The 19909-nt window shown below is 39.9% G+C and overlaps 1 protein-coding gene across 2 annotated transcripts in view; it reads right to left on the reverse strand.

Annotated features, from left to right (window-relative positions):
- The window catches only part of USP13 (ubiquitin specific peptidase 13), a 56503-nt gene that overhangs the window by 14634 nt on the left and 21960 nt on the right, over window positions 1–19909 (reverse strand). For both annotated transcript variants that reach the window (XM_040613772.1, XM_040613771.1), the window contains exons 4-12: window positions 16654–16775; window positions 16101–16243; window positions 15720–15904; window positions 11229–11323; window positions 8968–9155; window positions 7258–7329; window positions 6910–7003; window positions 2624–2749; window positions 1194–1347 (exon numbers count right to left, since the gene is read on the reverse strand). In XM_040613772.1, coding sequence (XP_040469706.1) covers window positions 1194–1347; window positions 2624–2749; window positions 6910–7003; window positions 7258–7329; window positions 8968–9155; window positions 11229–11323; window positions 15720–15904; window positions 16101–16243; window positions 16654–16775 — 1179 coding nt within the window. The remainder of the gene's footprint in view (window positions 1–1193; window positions 1348–2623; window positions 2750–6909; window positions 7004–7257; window positions 7330–8967; window positions 9156–11228; window positions 11324–15719; window positions 15905–16100; window positions 16244–16653; window positions 16776–19909) is intronic.

Genomic DNA, 19909 nt, shown 5'->3' on the forward strand with positions numbered 1-19909 from the left:
GTCAAAAAGGTCTTTTTAAAATGTCTTGTCCAGTTCAAAGAGTTGCAAGCTAGGTGAAAAGCAGTAGGTGGAATTCTCTGTCTTGTGCTGTTTCAAAGGATCTGATCAAACAATTGGAATAGTTCCTTCTAGCTTTAAAATATTTTAAATTTCGAGATTATGTAGAAACCAAAGGCACATCCCTCTTCTAGTATTCCTGTGATGTCCCCTTTACTTCCACCTCAAACATCTGTTGTTAGTCTGCAAGACTTTTCACCGCTGATTGCAGGGGCAACCAAGATATGTCAGTACCTCCCTCCTGCTTCCAAGCTCTCCAGCTTCCTCAGCCATTTTCTCCTTTAAAACCAAGTTTGCTTTGTCAGGCAGCTCACAGGCATAAAAAAACCACTCCTGATATTAAATCAACGTCCACCAATTCATCCTCCTTCCCTCGTCTCCTAAAGCCCAGGATATCCAAATTTTGTATTTTGGCCTTAAAGATTACAAACTATCTTCTACCTCTATTATCTACTATCACATTAGATCTTATAATCTCCTGCTAATGAACACAAAGCTGACTTGGGTTTTGGTTGGTTTTGGGAGTGGTATTTTTTGTTATTTTGTGTGTGTTTGTTCTTACAATATATTCATTAGTTAGGATGTTCAGTTCCTTTTTTAGAATTAAGAAATTTTTATATACTGGTTAATCGCCCAGGACAAAGGAAATCCAATCCTAATGAGGATCTCTGGGCACACACATGCACAAAACCAAGGGTAAATAAATTGTACTACAAGAGGTGTGGCACATCCCTGGGTCAAATCCAGGTTAAGGTTTTAAATCACAAATCTCTGACACCTTTATCATACAAACTGCTACCATTCTAGGTGATATATTACGGAGTGGTAACACTTAATGGTGGTCCCACAGTATGAGAAGAAATCTGTCTGAAAAACTGCCAGTATTCCAGGTAGAATTCTTCTTCCCTAAAAATATAAGCAGGGACGACAGAGCCACAAACTGATTTGTGTTTAAAATCTCCTTCAAAGAAAACAAAACAGAGTAACTTTCCCCTGAACAGTTCATTGGTTTGATTTGCCATATGGCCTTGAACCATTCTATCCATATAAAGAGACCACATTGGGGTGAGAACTTAATTCCCTCATGATTGAGAGAGTCAATAGAAGGTCATCAATAGACCAGTTTCTTTCTTTACCTTTGTTTGTTGCTGCCTCCATGGCAACAGGTAACTGCATGATATAGTCCACCCTCTCTGTGTAGCGGACCTTTCTGGACTGGCAGCATTGTGTGCGTTCTTCCACCAGGAACCGGAAAACATCACTAGGGTTTTCTGAACCTACAGGGTTCCTCTGAAAGGAATGTTAGATCCAATGACTTAAGTGACGAACATTAAAATGACCAGAGAACCCAAAGGATGCTGGCTGGTTTATGGCAAGCACAAAGACACCAATCTTGCACCCAGATCTAGCAGCTCAGCTTACTTCTTATTGCATGCAGAACTCTTGCACCCACAGAGAATCCCACCGGAATCCACAATGTCTGCATACACAGCAGTATCTTTCTGCATAGTAACTTGCAGAGTATATACCTAACGAATCTGACTGAGTCAAGGTGAACAGAAGAAGGTAGGAAGGTGACAGGTAACAATAAAACTAGAAAGCTCAGGTAAATAACATGGAGCATCCTTTCAGTAAATAGAATTGCTCCTACCACTCCAAATCTGCACTGAAACAGAACAAGTCACTTTTAATTCATTATCCAGATGGGGATGTCATACAAATAATATACCTCCTCTTTATTGTTCACGTTAATGTCTGTTATCAGACAAAACCCAGAAAAATGTCTTCTAACCACCCTATAATCAGTACATGTGTTTTGAGATGTGGTACGTTATGCATGCAAATGTGAATAACTTCCTCTAAACTGTACCACATGAATAAACACCCCTGATTCTTAGGGAAAATGGGGAAAAAGACAGAGGAAGGATAGACAAGAAAGAAATGCTTTAAATCAAATGTGCCTGTATTTGTAAATTTCCTTTTCAGAAAGACAGCATTAAAATTCACAGTTATGATTCTCTTAGACACAGCATTGAGCTGGTGGTGATTGGAACTAATATTTTAAACAGCAATATTCAACTGACAAATAGTCACTTTGCTTTCAGCAGCAGAGTCCTTCCTCCCATAATGATTCAATGACGTACAGCTGGAATTTGTAAAAGAACTGGACATGGTAATTAGTTTGCTCCCAATGATGACATAAATTTGGAAGAATAATAATCATAATACCCAATTCATTAATATTCCAAGACAGATTACAATATGAAAACAAATGGATAGCATATAATCATAAAACAAACAGCAATTTAAGACAGTCACATATGTTTGTCAATCTTATAGCCTGTACAGTTATGCTTGACCTCTTCATATCTCTTGCAGTTGCTATCAGTGGCATCTGCCCTGTGTGTGGTCATGCAAGAGTCTGAAGTACAGAGAAGAATTAAAGAAATACATGTTTCTAAACCAAAATACACTTTAATTAAAAATAAAAGAGCCACTCATAAGAGCTCTGCCCTCATCGTCTAATATAACCAGGGAAAAGAAGCAGTAATTCAGATTTTCTCACCTCTACTAGATTTATGAGATGTAGGAAAAATTCCTGTGCGTCTTGTTGTCTATTAGAGGAGAATTCTGGGTGGCCTTTACTTATAAAAGCCTTAAACATTTGGGGAGATATTCCATTGTGTTGAAGCTAAATAAAAGAAAGAGAAACCTTTTAAAGAAGGATTTTTATTCATTCCTGGACCAAACACCCCAAATTCACTCCACTAGATCTATCTATGGCCCATTTCTGCCACTGGAGAAACGATAGTTTCAGTTTCATCTGGGTTTCCACTTTAATAAAAACTGGAAAGGTCCAGAAACATGATTTAAGGTTTTTAGAATATGTTCTATGACAAATTTCCTAGAGCATTCACTCAATCTGATTTTTCTACATCATTTGCAATTTAAAAGAGATTGTTGAAGGTCTGCTAAAGGTTAGCAGTTTCCAGAAAGGCTAAAAACCTACACTGTTTTCTAACATTTAACATTCCTTTCAGAACCCTGTTCTGCCTAAAAGTACATGGGCATTGAAGCACTCCGGTATATCAGCTGGCAGCTTTACTCAGGACGAAGTCTTTGCAGAGATCTCTACAGAATCAAGCAGAAAACAACTAATGTGTGCAGCATGCATTCCCAGATAGGTTGTTAAGAACAGAAATGAATCTGCGATTTGCAGGTGTTGGTCATGTTGAAGGATCATAACATACTGCCTTTAGCCACTCAATTATATCAGTAGGAAAGTAGCCTAAATTAGAAAATCTCTAGCTTCCAAGAGAGTCCTAGTTTTGATTTTCTCACCCTCTATATCACTTTAATAAGACTCCCCAACCACCCCAAATTGCATCCCCAAGACAACACTAGCTAGCTATTATGCCTTTTAAATAACACTTTTGAAAGGGTCAGAATCTTTTACTCAGATTTCCCCTCATCCTCCATGAGACCAAATAATTCTCAAGACAATCCAAGCAAAAGTGTAGCCTTTAGGATATGTCAGAGGCTGTTGAAAATTTGGCCGATCACATTCTTTACTACAGTTGCACTATCATATCAATATAAAAATAGAAAAAGCAGCATGAAATGGAAGGCACATAAAACACACACTAAAAGAGCAAACTATTACTCTTAGTTTCACCAGGGTAAGGTATTCCTAGACCCATTGAAATCAGAAGCAGATTCTCAATTCTAATGCTTTTTCGGTTTCTGGCAGTACATCAGCAACCGCATTAGGCTAAAGATGCTCTTTAAAGGCTCTGTAAAGAGACAGAGTCTCATCAGTAGTGCTTGAACAAAGAGATGTTCTAGGGATTTCTGAATCTTGGTTTATATACCGCTTCAGTGTCGTCCTCAGCTGCCTTTCATCAAACCTAGGACTGGGGAGAGAAATGCATAAAGCAGCTCAAATTACTATATACCAGGCTTCTTTATATGTCAGAAGCAAGAATATGGCAAGATGGCACATTTACCCTGATGTATAATGCAATGAGTTTGGAATCAAGCCTTGTTTCCACCTATACACTTTTTACTGAGCCATTTGAGCAGGGAAAAATGTGCCTTGGCACAACCTATAGAAGAGGATAAGATCTTGCCCTCTAAACCCTTCCCACCTCAAGGACAAGAAAAATAACAGAAGAAATGGCAAAGCACTAAACTGAAAAGCAAGTCCTAGCTGATGACCCTTTAGGCTTTCAGCCTGTTTGTAGTGGGTTCAAGAAAACTGCTGCCATTTCCAGACTAAACTCCTGTGGTGAAAAATTTTAGCTCCACGGTATGAGTATTTATAGAATACCTAGCATACTTTCCCCATCAACAGTTGCAAAACAGTTTAGCTAAATATAGACTGTGGTGGACCACTGCAGATCTCATATGAATGCTTTTACAGGCAACAACTCCCCAAACTTTGGATGAATTCCAAAGACCCAGAAAACTAGAGAACTTCTTAGCGTGGGGGAGGGGGAAGTCAAAGAATAAAAATAAGATGAAGAATTGATTTTACAGACATAAAGCAGAAACACTTGAAAACACTGAAGGCCTAAAATGCTATGCAATTATACTTATTCTAGACATCAGTACAACTCTCTGGATGAAAACATACTATGCATATATATACCAGTGTTGGGGGGGGTGTACAAAAAAAAAAAGCAAGCACCCCCAAACTGACAAGACAGATTTGTATGCCCAGAGCGAGGGAATGGAGAAAATATAACTGGTTTTTCGTTTTCCCTAAGCAAAACTACAATACAAGAAAAAAACCAGTAAAAGCTGTTTCAAATCCTAGTACCTGCTAGGAATTCCCCGATAAGGAAGCCATCTGACGCATTTAACTACAACTTTATTAAACCGAACTCACAAACAACACAAGTATTGTTAAATGCCAGTAGATGATATAAAACTGTCAGGCGGTAGTAGCCATCTGTCATTTAAAAGTTCTCAATATCTCTTTGCTAGTAGTGGGTACTGGGCTAAACATGGAGGTGTAGCTTTATTTGAAAGGTTAGAGTCCCTGAACTTCCAGCACATCATTCTTCATTCACATCCTGTACCTGTTTAAGAACGCGGGTCAGTGAGTATACATAATTTACTGTGAGAGGTCTGTTGAAATCTATTCCACTATTCATTATTCACAGCGATGAGTTGGTAAGTTTTAACTTTATTTAAAGGAAACAAGCAGGATTCATTTGTTGTTCCAAAACAACAAATAGCTACTGTACAAAGCAATTACTCAGGAGATGCAGGACTTTCAGACCATACAAACTACTCTGTACCAGATACTCTATCTCTGTCCAAATTTTCCTTGCCATTCTGATTTCAGAAGAAATTACCGTATCAATAACTCATAGATGAAGGTAGAGTAAAATATCTATTACCACGGAAACTATCACCATGCTTCTGTGACAGAAGCGTGCATGACTTCTGCTGCATGTAAAACTACAGCTTGGTATCAGAGACTCTTTCTCCATAAAGACAGGTCTCGCCTACAGGTAGTATTTTCAATACTGGTTATTACTAGACCTTTCCTTTCTAAATATCCCATCTATGGAGTCTGTGGTTGGACTCCACATGAGTGGGACCACAGCAAGCTTGGGGTCACAACAGAGGATGGCAGGGAAACACATATATTCTAGATCCAGTTTTACCAGCATCACTCTGAAACAAGATGTTTCAAGGTAGGTGGCTTGAATAGTAAAAGAAACCTAAAATAACAGGTTCACTTGGATGGATAACATAGTCCCGATAATTAACATTTTGCTTAAAACAACTGTTAATTGGATGACTCTACAGAAGACAAAGGCAACTCCAAAAGCAGCAAAGTTTGAGCAGAAAGGCAAAAATCTGAACGAATCTTCTCATTTTCCAAAAGTTGAAGGAAACTTAAACCAACTTAGATAAAAGAGAATGAACTTTTCCATCTCTCCACTAAGCTACTGTCAGCTTTTCTTTCTCACAAAATCAAGCACAAACAGGTAAAAAGATAAATCAGTGAATCGGGCAGTGCCCGTTAGCCTTGTTAATACAAACAGATCAGTCAGGCTTTCCTCAGAAGTGTCTAGCATGTTAGCTGTAAAGTACTTGCCTCTCAGTATACCTTTGTTCTGAAATTGCATATTCTGAGAAAGCTGATGCCGAGGTTTTTTCTATTGTGAACTATCATAAATCAGGATACATACATTGTTCTTCTCCGGTTTGCCAGCAATTAAGAGTTTCAATTTATATCCAAAACCACATACACTGCCGTCTTTCCAGGACAGATCCCACTGGCATACACATGCTTCTACATGATTTCTGTACCATGAAATACTTGAATAAAGCAACAGTGGATATGGCTCTGCATGGTCCCTCCTTTACCTACATGAAAGCCTCCAGCACCACTTAATCTTGCATTACTTAGACAGCTTCTCCTGAAATCAGGTGGAATATTGTCAGACACTTTCTGGAAACAGCTCTTTAGCTCTTTATACTTCTTTCTGAAATCTAAAGAGGGTTTAGAAGCTTGCTTCCAAACACTGAGGACTCTTTAGATAACCTTTTTTGTTGCTGTTCCTCAGAGAAGACAAACCTAAGTTGCAAATTCTATGAACTTTTGCACTCATCACTGGAGCAATAGAATACTTTATTAGGAGCAATGACTGCTTTAATGCTTTGCACAAATAGCCCCTGACTAATATATTCCTGACTAGAATCCTCCACATTCAACCTGGCTAAGTATCCCATGCTGGATCCACATGTGTTCTTCAATGCCCGGCACCTGTTCCCTTTTCTCAGGATATCACTTTTACCTAGTTACTAGGCTGTACAAACTCAGTCAAATACCTTGTGTTCTTCTTTCATCACCTGCTCAATAAGCTCAGATTTCATGGGTGGCTTAGAGTACTGGCCCGAAAGGAGGCCATGTCCCAGTTTAGCCCTGTAGGGAAGAAAAACAAACATGTGAGAAAAACACAGAAGAAGAGAACATTTTTATTCCAAGAAAAAAAGAAGTTTACTGTGTTCGACCCTCTGATGAAACATCATTACCTGCACCTAAATGCACAAAAATTCTACACTGTGAGTGCCATATCTCACTTTCAAGCCCATGCAGAGGTGGTTTTTTGCACTGCCAGTCAATTAGTTAGATGTTATTTAACTCGACCAAGTAAATCACTGAGAAGTGTCACTTACATCTGAGTGTTGAAATCTTGTGTTGGATCAAGAGGAGAGTAGTCAAATATTCGTGGAAGGCTTCCCACATACCTGGGCAGCAAAAACAAAACAGAAACATTCAAATATTGCAGCTAGATTTACTCAAGAGTATCCTAACAGATCCTCAGCTGTGATACATCAGCAGGCTTTCTCTGTGCTAACAAGTCAAACTTTGCATCACAGCAGTGACTCAATCTATCCCTGGTGAGTGCTTCTATCTTGGAAAAATAATAGTAAATAAATTAGGAAATGGACATTTAAATTTTGCTTAGAACCTTCTAGCTATAAAGGATATGGCGGTGTTGTTCATCTGGAATTTAAATTCTATTCCTTGATCTTGAAATAGCTGCAGGATATTGTTACTTACAAAACAACAGAGCTGGGTTGAGAACCAATGTACTTTTTACTCCTAACCAACATCACAAAATAAATTCCAAATTTGTATCAGGACCAAAACATGTAAAAGTAATGTTTCTATTGAGTTTCTTCAGAGAAACGAAGGCTAACTCCTGACAATAAACACTGAGGTATACATTGTTCTAGCCAGTTTGTTGGAAAGCGGAGCATTCAGCAGCACACTGTCTGAGCACTGCTGCTCTTTAGCACAAGAAAAAACAGGTTAGGTAGGTATAGCCATGCTGGAAGAAAATATTCTGCCTGGTCCCTCTTTCATCAAAGATCTTCACTACTGCACTGATACTAAGTGTGCCAGGTAACTCCAAGGACCATGCTGTGGAAACAACCTCCCTTAGTAAAGTCCATTTTGATATTTTTTTAAAATGGAGGTAGAAAAGCTGGCACTTTATGAATCTACAGACTGTATTCCATACAGCTAACAAAGTAAACAAACACAAGATTTCTCCCTCTTCTTCTCCAGAAGGCAATTGCTACATGAAAACCTGGGAGGTTTTCCAAAATCTAAAAGCCTTGCTTCCAGAACACACACTACTACTGTTGTGGAATGAAAGAGCACTCTGATTTTTATTACAAACCATAGACTGTCCTTTATAAAAAGGCTTCTCTCCTTGGAGTGATGTGTCCCATTTTGATCAGTCAGGAATGTTTCATATTCTTCTGTCGTGCTTTTGTTCTACTCTCCATTATTCAGTGGAAGAATATGCTCACACTACCCTTTTCATGAAGTGGGATTATATTTTTTTAAGTAGAATTTTAATTAAAATGCCTCTGAAAGTTTCACTTTTCTTAGCCAGACCTGCATGCAAAAGTTGTGTTGCTTCTTACTACCATGGATCATTATTAACATGTTTGTGCCAGTACAGTTTCTTGCACAAATGACACTGGAGCAACAGGGAGATTCCTGCAGCTATATGAAGGCATGGACCAGTACAAAAAAACCCCATAATGTGATACCGATGATACCAAGACAAACAGAGATACGTACGTATGTACATAAAAAGCAGAGATGGAGCAATCAAGTCCACAAGGTGGGATTTGATTTCCCACCACTGAAGCTAAGTAAGCTCTGATTTCAGATGCCACTTGGGTTTTGTATTCCAACCTTTTCCAGAACAGAACAATACAATCACTAAATTCTCTTAGCAGCCACTGAACTGACTGAAAGAGACCCGTTCACAGGTGAGGCAAAAATTAAATTATTATTTTTCTTCCAGAAACGAGAGATTGAGGAATCCAGCTGCTAGTGATGAGAACTAGTTTGAAGCTACTTACGCTCGCTGGAACTCTGGGATGCTGAAAATGGCTTGCATGACAGCGTTGAGGTAGCAGCTATTTCCCAGGTTCTTCATGCCAGTGTATCCTGGGCCATACATGGGCTTGAGTTTCACGCCAGCTTCCTGAATCACTTCCCATTCAGAGACTCTTGGTTTTATATCATTATCTCTTAGCCCATTCTCTGTCTGAAAGCAACAAGATTGGTTTGGTTTTTTTTAAATCTGTTTAACTTCTGCAACAATTACGCTGCTGCCAGCATCATCATCATCAACGTTGTGTTCTGTACTCTAGAAAAGAAGAGCCAAACCAAAGGGCAAAGGAAGGTTTGTGGGCAAAATCCCACTTAAAGGGGGGAGATCAAGGTCAGAGGGCAAGCAGCTTGTTATTCCAATATATCTCTTAGCTCTCTACCACAGACCACTGGCTCTTTGAGCATTCCTAGTTGTGACCTCAACCCCAGCTGAGAGCTTCCCTTCTCTCAGGGCTGTGACCTCAAGCCTCAGCAGCAAAACTGCATTTTTTCAGGTTTCATTCCATTTGTAATGGCCAGGAGTAGCTGCTGCTGTAGAAACTGGTACTAGCAAACAAACCACATGAAAAGCTGCAGATCCAAGAACTCTTCCCTTCTTTCAAGTGGGAAAAGCCAAAATTTGTAATGCTGATGTTTCTCTCCTCTACTCAGCTCAACTTTCAGTAGGTACATTGATTGTTCACAGCTTATAGATACAGGTCACTACAGTATCATTTACTGCTAGCACTACTCCACCACTTGACTAAGAACTTTTCAGACTGGTTTGAAGACCAGAGGCAAAACCTTTGCAACAGCTAAGACTAAGTTTTCAAGGTTTCTGAGTAAATCTGGTTCTCCAGGAAGACTGCTGGATATAAGAAACTTTTTATTCATGACATTGGCAAGGAAATTAGTATACCAAAAATATTATTACTATACCATGAAGGCTTTTGAAACTGCAGTTTAACTCTTCTCTGTAATTTTAGAGTTATTATTAGTTTTCTATCCACTCGGACAATGACATACACTAAACCAGTATCTGGTTTGTTCTTTTTTAACAGTTTTCATGTTCAGGTTTGCAAGCAGTGATACTAGGCTACGTACTTGAGTGGAAAAAACACCCAACCAAAAAAACCCACCCAAACCAAAAAAAACATCTGCCTTTATAACCATATCCTATTCAGACTTCTTAGATCATTTAAACAGAACTAGAGTCAACATCCACTAAGATATAATGATTAGAAGAACTCTACTAATACAGACCCACAACATGCTCAGGGAGAGGACCTTTTTTGCCCCAGCCCCCTTTCTAGTGTACCACACCATAGACCACTGTTTTCTAGACTTGAAAGAATATATTTTTTCATTTTATAATGTATTTAATAACAGGACCTAAACTGAAATCTATAACTTTATATAAAGAACATTTCAACTACTTTTTTTTTCACTTATCCATTGATTTGCTGATTTTTGCTTAGGATTTGTATCTTAAGCAAGATCTTAATAGATATTATTTTGTATATTTTACACATGCAATAGGCTTTCCTTTACTCACTACAGTTAAATATTTCAGATCATAGAATCGGAATGGTTTGGGTTGGAAGGGACCTTAAAGGTCATCTAGTTCCACCCCCGCTGCCATGGGCAGGGACACCTTCCACTAGACCAGGTTGCTCAAAGCACCGTCCAGCCTGGCCTTGAACGCTGCCAGGGATGGGGCACCCACAGCTTCTCTGGGCTGCCTGTTCCAGTGTCTCACCACCCTCACAGCAAAGAATTTCTTCCTAATACCTAACCTAAATCTGTCCTTTTTTAGTTTAAACCCATCACTTCTTGTCCTATTGCTACAGACCCTACTAATAAGAAAGATGGGGACAGACTTTTAAGTCCCCTTTTAGTATTGAAAGGAATATTCTTAGATATTCTTCTTTAATTGAATGAGGTTTTTCATCTTGAAGGAAAACTATATGTAACACACAAGAAGTGAAAAACATCAACTAAAGACCACAAAGGAACTCTTTTGGAAAGCAGCTTTCAGATTTGAGAGTAATGATTCACTTATCTCAGACCTCAGAAAATAAAATGCAAACTGGCTGGCTGAACTTTACAAAACTAGATACTATCACAACAGCCTGAAGGAATCACACAAATATAAGCTACAACTACTATTCTTCTCTTGTTTCTCTCCCACCCCCAACTAAACAAACAGCACATAAATAACAAACTAAATAAAAGATGGATTTCCTACCACTTGCATCTGCAGCATATCAATTCCAAAGTGTGCCAAATGTTTTGCTATATGCGGATCTAAAACCGGCTCTTCTTCATCAAAGGAATAGACATCTACAAAAGCAGAGAGAAACCAATGAGCTGTAGTATCAAATGTTATCCCTTCTCTTTGTTTACCAACACTGCATTCTCAGTACAGGATTGCCTATACAAGATGCCTGACTCATATTCTCCAACTTTGGTTACAACCAGCAGGAAAACGCATAGACATGGATAGAGCTCAGTAAATATCTTAAAAGTTCTCAATACAATCACCTCAAGACTCTCCTCAAAAGAAAGTACATGCCCTCACAGTATTAAAACCTAAGAATATTTATAATGATCACAGTATTTTCCCCCTCAAAATAAAATTTGTAGGGAAAACAAGAAATGGGGCATGCAAAATTCTTTGATATTTGGCCAGTCCACACTTTGAACATGGCAACAAGAGATTCTGATTTTTTTGTGGAACTACACATTCAAACTGTGAGTATACAGGGCCAACTGACTACTGCCAATAGCCTTCTAATTTCTAGTACAGATTAAGGAACCCGCTTATGACCTTTTCCTACGGAGATGCAGGGAGAACTGAGAAATCCTTTAATGGAAATAAAGAGTTGTTTATTGGATTGGACTTTGAAGATTAATCTTGTGGTTAGGGAGAAAGGATGATTTTGTGACTGAGGTGTCACAAAAACAGGTGACCTGTTTTATTGTATGAGCAATCTAGATTTCAGTCCTAGCTCTATGATAGAGCCTTACGGCCTTAAGTAAAAGCCCATAAACATTTTGGTCAGGCAAAGTTCAAACTGTGGAGGGAAGCAATATATCTGGTGATGGTATTTTCATTATGAAACCAAGTTTAATAAATTCAACAGAAGGACAGAATGATTGAGAGACAAAAAACCTCATTTTTAGTGTTTACCAAGCAAGACCAAACCTGAGTCCAGAGCTCGTTTCACCCATTTGAGCAAATAACTACAAAGCTGCAGGCATCATAAAGGGATATGAGTGATAAGACAAGCACTAGTAAGACCTGAGCATGCCTTTCATCTTTTCTCTTCTCTGGCCTCTTCCTCTGTAGTGAATGACTGTTTCCCTACCTTGGTCTCTACTCACACCAAAGCCCAGAATCCCTCTGCCAGCCTGCCCGCTCTTCTCGCAGCTATGTTTCCTTTATGCCCAGCAGTCTCTCACAGTGATCGTACCCTGTATGAGCAGATCTAGGCTGACAGAGAAAACTTAGCTAGGAGAAAGCTGAAACCAACTCAGAAGAGAGCAGGAATTCAGGTAAAGGCTGTTCACAGCATAAATATCACTTCTGAAAGGTTCTGCCCTCTCTTGGCAACTACAAACCCTGGCTCTGACTCAGCCCATACCCTACATGAGACTTTAACAAAAAGGCAGTCTCCTAGTACCAAAGCCACACTGAAATGACAGGCTGAAGGTTAGCCAAAAATTCAAAGACCTAATGAAAATTTTAAAATTTACCAGCCCTATGAAAAACATTAACTCTCCCAAACCAGGCTATTGTGCTTTTGAGTGTGCTGCCAAGCTGCTGATTAGCCAGACTCTATTCATTGGTCCTCATGACCTCTCTGGCATGTGTGTGACTGTAGCTGTCCATCTGCTGCAATTCCACTGCGTGGTAGCAAGCGTGCCCAGAAGACATGACTGTTCATCCACACATGAGTTCACAGCATTCCCATAGTCATCTGGTGAGGTCACAGCACAGCCAAAAGATCCTAAAAGGTTCAAACACCTACTGGAGTGAGATTACACATCAACTGATCTTGGGTGACTGCTTTCAATGTGGAAGCTTTGATTTTGTTTTTCCTCAGCTCTGACAACTGAAGAGAGAGCAGCCATCTGGGACTACTGACCCCAAGCAGCAAAAATGGAACACATTACATTAATCTTTTGCTCAAGCCCAGTATGTGTCATACTTTAGTACTTTCTGCTGTGTAGCCAACTTAAATTTGTGGGATACAGAATTCACTTACTTCAAATATAAAAATAAAAGAGCAGCAAACCAAAGAAAGAAGATGACAGGCCCCAAACACAGGCCCATAGTGCTGTCATAGGGACTCCGGTAGATAAGTAATGCAGACAAGTCAGCAAATGTGACACAGAAAAGCTAGTATCATTACAGTGAGAAAGGGGGAAAAGGGAGGAATATAAGGGGGCAGAGGAACAACAATGAAACACCAAAATAATCCAAAAAAATCTGAGACAGACAAAATAGAATATTATGAAACTAAGCATAACTATTATTATTCATATTATGTTAAGAAAATAAAAATGACAGTGTACTACTTTTTCTTCCACAGCTCAAGATTTACACTTGTTCTGGCTGTGTAGATATCGCTCTTTCCTACTAGAAGGATAACAGGCAATGACGACATGACCCCTGAAGAAACAAGCTGCTCAGGATCCCCCAAAGAAGTATCTGACAATTGCAGAGTTTGGCACCTACAAAGCAACTCGTTCAAGTACCTGTCAGGTAAGGCTTCCCACTGCCAAACCCCCATTCCAATTCTCAAACCAACTTCAAACACGCAGCCTCACAATGACTTGAAATGAAATCCAATGGCATTGTCGAGAGAGGCAGCTGGTAGCACAGTCTGCTGAGTATTACTCAACCTATTGAGGCAAGCAAATTTTCTGACTCTCTTGTGCAATCTGTCCAAGGCCCAAGAGTGGAAGACAGAAGTTTGGTTCAGTTTCTTCCCTGATCTTAGATATGTTTCTTGACAGAACACTACAAAGTGGGGCTAATGACCCAGAAATCTTTCATAATGTATACAACACAGAATTCTCAAGGAAAGACAAGGAGCTCTTCTTTGCTCCCTCTGTGTACACACAGGGTGAGTGTAAGCAGAATACTGGTACAACCTCTTTCTTCTTCTTACTGGTGTGAAAAAGGAATAAGTTATGTCAGCAGAGGGATTAATACTTATTATAATCCTCTACCATCACCTCTTCACCTCCAGCCCTAGCAAGCAAAAACCAGACACACTTTGCGTTGCAATCAGCCATGGAGCCTCTTTTCTGAAACTCATCTGTCATCCAGCCCTATCGAGAGGTTATGATTACCACTGCAGTATAGATCAGAGACAGAATAATTACTGAAAAGGAAACAAGGAGGGTTGGGGGAGGGAAGTCTTCTCTATTGGGAAACCAAGTAAACATCATCCAGAAGAACAAAGGTCTGTGGAGAACAGCTGGTGCCCCTTATTCAAAGGGAAGCAGGACAGCCTGTCCTTTGTTATCCCAAAGGCCACATAAAAGAGGAAGCAGCTGATCGGTGGGAGGCAGAAAGACAGCAGCCATAAGGAAAAAACTACTGCTGTTAAAGATGAGAAAGAAAAAAAATAAAATTGAAAAAACACTAAAAATAATTTGTTTATTTTGTAGATTAAACCTACAGCTGGGTAAATCCTAAACATCTTCAATAATTGAAAGATTCTGATAGAAATCATCCAAGACCAGGCTCAGGCAAGGAGACAATATTCCATCTGCGAGAGAAAAGAATGAATTTTGCTCACTGTTTCTGTGGCACAGCTGGTTGAATATGACTACAGCCTCCTTTCCCTGACACTGAATAGGACTTACAAGATAAAAAACTCTCAACCAATGTGTGTTTCAAAGAAGGGGCTGCTCTAAACAGCTATTTTTCATCCATATGGTCATAAACACCAAAACCAAAATATAATCATGCTGTGTTCTTCTGTTTTTTATTTCTCTGTACAGCTGCAGCAGAGGATGGTTTTGGTTATGACTTTTTCAGCTTCTCATGTTTTTACTCCATCTAATCCTCACACACCATAATCCTCTGCACAGCAACACTGCAGAATGCCACACTGAGAACACACAGATGAAGATATATCTATAGCTTTTTTACCCTCTCAAGATCATCAGGCACTTTACAAATGAGCATCACAACAGCCCCATGAAGATCAATGTTCGTTAGATTAAACATAATGTTATTGAAATAGTAAGGAAAAACAGCCGTTTCCAGTATGATAAAAAAACCCAAAAGCATACATACTGTTGGGAATGGACTCTTCTTACTTTAAAATCATTACTCTGTTATTGTTTCTATGTTATGTAAGATTGAACCATTTGCCCTAGTAAACATAGCAGAACTGAAAAATATTGTTTCTCCAGATTCTGCTGTTTCAAAATAGTACCATTCTTCCATTACAAATCTGCTATCATAAACCCCCAAAAAATTATTTACACCAAATACAGAACAGGAGGAAAAGAGCAGATAAAAAAAAGATAAGAGCTTTCTATGAATGGAGCGTGTGCCATTCCCCCCAAATCCGATCAAGATTCACAGGGTTTTCTTTCCATATCACACTCTCAAACATTTGCACTAGAAGCACGAACCCACTTGGTAATAGATATACACTGTTACTCTCATGCACAAAAGATACCCTATATCAGAACTTGCCAGGTGGCTGACCTGCTCCATCAGGAGTGATGGTTCCCAACTTCACTGCCAGGGGATAACCTGTCTCCTTGTAGTGCTCCGTTGCATGCCCATTCCCCCCACTGCCATCAAAGAACCACTTTCCGCACAGCACAGAACCATCTGTCAGGTTTAGCCACAAATTCTCCCGCAGGTCACATTTTGAGCATTTCCAACCGCTACAAAAGAAAACAGGAAGAAACATTAGAAATATGTAAGGTAGGAACCAGTCCTGTATTTCCACTTCTGGTACGTCAAACCAAACACACACCCCCGGGGTCATGCAAGAGAATTGTTGGCTGAGTTGCTGGCTTTAGTTCTGTTACTCTGGACTGTATTAGAGAGCCTACAATGAACAAACTTGATTACCCTCACCTGGGGGGAATTCTAACACCATTGTCTAACTGTACAAGTGTTTTGGCATGTTTAGATGCCTGTAGCTCTTCTTCCCAGGAGTCAGGGTCCTGCTTCCTGTAGGGTGATTTTGCACTGAGAAGTGCATCACAAGCTATCGTCACCTGGAAGACAAATGTATGTCAATCAAAACCTAACATGATTCAGTGACTTGGCAGAATTTGGCATTCAGCCTACTGCTAACCACATACAGAACAAGATATCAGTAAGACTATTTATATATGCACGTAATCTTCTAGATTGCAATTATTATCATTTTAGCAGGAGAGTAAGCACAACACGTACTATGTGAGCTTCCCTGGGATAAGCTGGCATCATAGTAAGAGAAGGAATACAGGAGGTAAAAGGAAATCCAAGAAACAAAGAAAAAGCAGACTTTTAAAAATTACTATTATAGCTGGTTAATAAAATCTTTATGTAAAAATAAGCACCATATGTAAGAAAACAAAGCACTATCTTGATACAAACTGAAGCAGGAGACAATTCCTATCACCACTTGCACACACTCACTGACCAGCGCTGGTAACTCCTCTATATTGGGTAATGAGATTTCATAGTGATCAGGAAATAGAACGAGTTTTGCTTCATCTTCATATTCAAAGTCATCACTGTTGAGATCACTGTTTGTCTCTAGATCTGAAAAACAAGATGGGGAATGTTAGGAGATTGTCCTGAGATCAAGGTTCCTAAATTGTAGCAGGGGTACCACTATGAAGCATTGCTTGCCTGGCATCAGCCTGCAAGTTGACACTGGCAGCAGTTTCTTCTGGCTAGAAATGTTCGCGAAATCCTGATCTAAACACAAATCTGACCATCCTGCAAGAGGATGTTCTGAAGACCAAAATTTCCATCTTAATCTCATCCCCAGTCACAGCTGATTTGGCCCCTCTCCAAGCAGGGCATTGATGCAGACATCACATTCTGGGAAGCACCTAAGAAAATTCTCCTCATTTTGGACAAAATCATGATCTAATACTGCTGTCCCTTTTACCCAGGATCCTGAAATGCTATACAATATGGAGACCAGTTCACACAACCCATGCCCAAATTGCAGAGCTGGAATAATGCACCTCTGTTTCAGCCCTCCATATTTTCCAGATCGCAGACCTGGCTGAAACACGCTATGGCTCCCATCCATTTGAACCTGTGGCCTTTCCTCCCAAGAAAACATCTATAGCTGGAAGTATTCCCGCATCTCATCCATAATCTCAAGTATCTATTGCCAGAACAGTTATAACAGCATTATCCCTCTCTTTCTAACTCCAGTCTGTAACCAGTGTAACCAGATTTTGAAGATCAAGCCTTCCATAGTGTTTGTGTACACTCTTATTCCAGTGTAAAGATGACTTTTTTTGCTTAAATATGAGCCTCGATCAAGCAACACCAGCTAAAATGCTTGTCCAGAAAAAAGTGAACTCAGAGAGAAGACGGGAGGGTATATAAGTAACCAAATGGCTAGTGTTTTTATCTCTAGCTTCATCAAAAAATAGAATTATCCCACAGGGACCAGACTGAGTTAAAAATCTTGTGCAGTTCTTTCCAGGATGACTGAAAAAGTTAAGACCAAACATGTGCGTGTTGTGTCAGACATTTGACAAGATTCAATTGCAAGAAAAGCCTGGGCAAGGAACGGATCTTCTGGATCCTTCTCCCATCTGGAGATGCTGGATCTACTGTATTCTGATGTACCAGACAGTCACTGACAGAATAAGGCTCAACCAAGAATTAAGATGCATTAGCAGTAGCTAAAGCTGGCTCTTATTTTCAGTACAAGTACATGCATATGCTTAATGAGCCACTCTATACTAAAAAAGCATTGGCAGCAACCACTGCACCCTGGGAATGCCTGAAATCTCCAATGTACATTTGGGAGAGAGGTGAGCATGACAGAGTCCAGATTCAGAAAACTAAGCCCTCTATTTACCCGGTGGGCAGTAACAGCCTGAATATCCTAAGTGATAAAACAAGTATCAAAAGATATTTTAACTTGGCCTGGAAACATCACCTCTTGAGAGGAACACAATCCATTTTCCATTTTCTTGGCTCACCTGCTGCACCAGCCAGTCCTGAGGGGTGACAACACCCACTGTCAGTGACTTCCAGCAGCACTTCTTTCTCAGCAGAAACCAAAAAAAGACCCTTCTCATCAGCTGGACATAGACACAAAAGCATGAACTTTTTCTTATACTGAAAGCATGAGATTTATAAAGAAAATATTAACTCATTACTAATTCCCCAAATCAGACCATTTTTTTGATTCCTTCCCTTACTGCAGCATAACAGAGGTCACCAGTGATCTCACTTTACTCCAGGCTTCTTTCACAGCTTGTATTACAATCCTGTCTTCGTAAAGTGAATCCCAACAGATGCAGTCCATAACAGTAAGCTCTTTTGCTCTATGAAGTAAAGACAGTGAGTTTGTCCAAGCTGATGATACATATGACAATGCATCACTGAGAATTTTCATGTAATGCCCAGAAATTTGATGGTGGCCAGCACAGCAAAACCAAAAGTACTAACCATCTCCTAAATATGACAGAGGTTTCCTCAGAGAGGATAAAAAACCTCGGTGTCTGTTCCAAAGACAGCAAACACTTCCCGCAGGGCCTGCAGCCACACACTTCGCTCCACCACCAGAGGGAACCCGAAGACAGCTCACCGCAGCCGCTGCCAGCTGTAGACCCGTGTAAAACCTGCTAGTAATTAATTTCCTTATGATACTGACATTAAGTTTATAGTATTTACAATCCGCTGTATAGGAACAGAAATGATAAGGTTGCCCGGGTTCAAAATTCAGGTATATGCTTCAGCTCAACTCACAAGCCAGACAACAGCCAGATAGCGGCAACTTTACTGCTACTGACCTGACCCGCATTTGAACTGGTGATCCAGGGATGAAAGACTGAATATCCTATTAGGAATCACCCACTGCCATTTAAGGACTTCACACACTTAGAAGCATCAGCCTTTTCTGTGCAATGATGTCCCGGGTTTGGCTGAGATACAGTTAATTTTCTTCTTAGCAGCTGGTGCAGTGCTGAGTTTTGGATTTGGTGTGATAACGTGATAATGATGATAGCAACAAATAAAAACATCAGTTTGTAAAGTAACGTTTATACTAAGTCAAGGACTTTTCAGTTTCTTGGGCCCTGATGGCAAGAGTGCTAGAGGGGCACAGGAAACTGGGAGGGGACACTGGCAGGACAGCTGACCCAAACTAGCCAAAGGGATATTCCATACCATTGAACGTCACGCTGGGTATATAAGCTGGGGGAAGAAGAAGGAAGGGGGGGGACATTTGGAGTTATGGTATTTATCTTCCTAATTAACCATTATGAGTGATGGAGCTCTGCTTTCCTGGAGATGGCCTAACACCTGCTTGCTGATGGGAAGTGGTGAATGCATTTCTTTTTTTGCTTTCCCTTTAAACTGTCTTTATCTCAACCCACAAGTTTTCTCACTTTTACCCTTCCAGCTCTCTCCTCCATCCCATTATGGGGGGAGTGAGCGAGTGGCTGTGTGGGGCTTAGTTGCCAGCTGGGGTTAACCCATGACAAATGGGTGGGGAGGGAAAGTTCCTTCTTACCTTCTCAGGCTTCATACCATTCACATTACCAGAGAAGCAGAAAATTATGTTCTGTCAGCATGGCATTCTGGATGTTTGACATGCCAATATGGCAGCATCACACTTCTTATTTTAAAGAAAGCTACACACAACTTCATAACAGTTCCAGGTAAAAAAAAATGAGGATTTAACTGGCAATTTCACT

This window comes from Falco naumanni, chromosome 13, assembly GCF_017639655.2.
Source record: "Falco naumanni isolate bFalNau1 chromosome 13, bFalNau1.pat, whole genome shotgun sequence".
Taxonomy (NCBI): Eukaryota; Metazoa; Chordata; class Aves; order Falconiformes; family Falconidae; genus Falco; species Falco naumanni.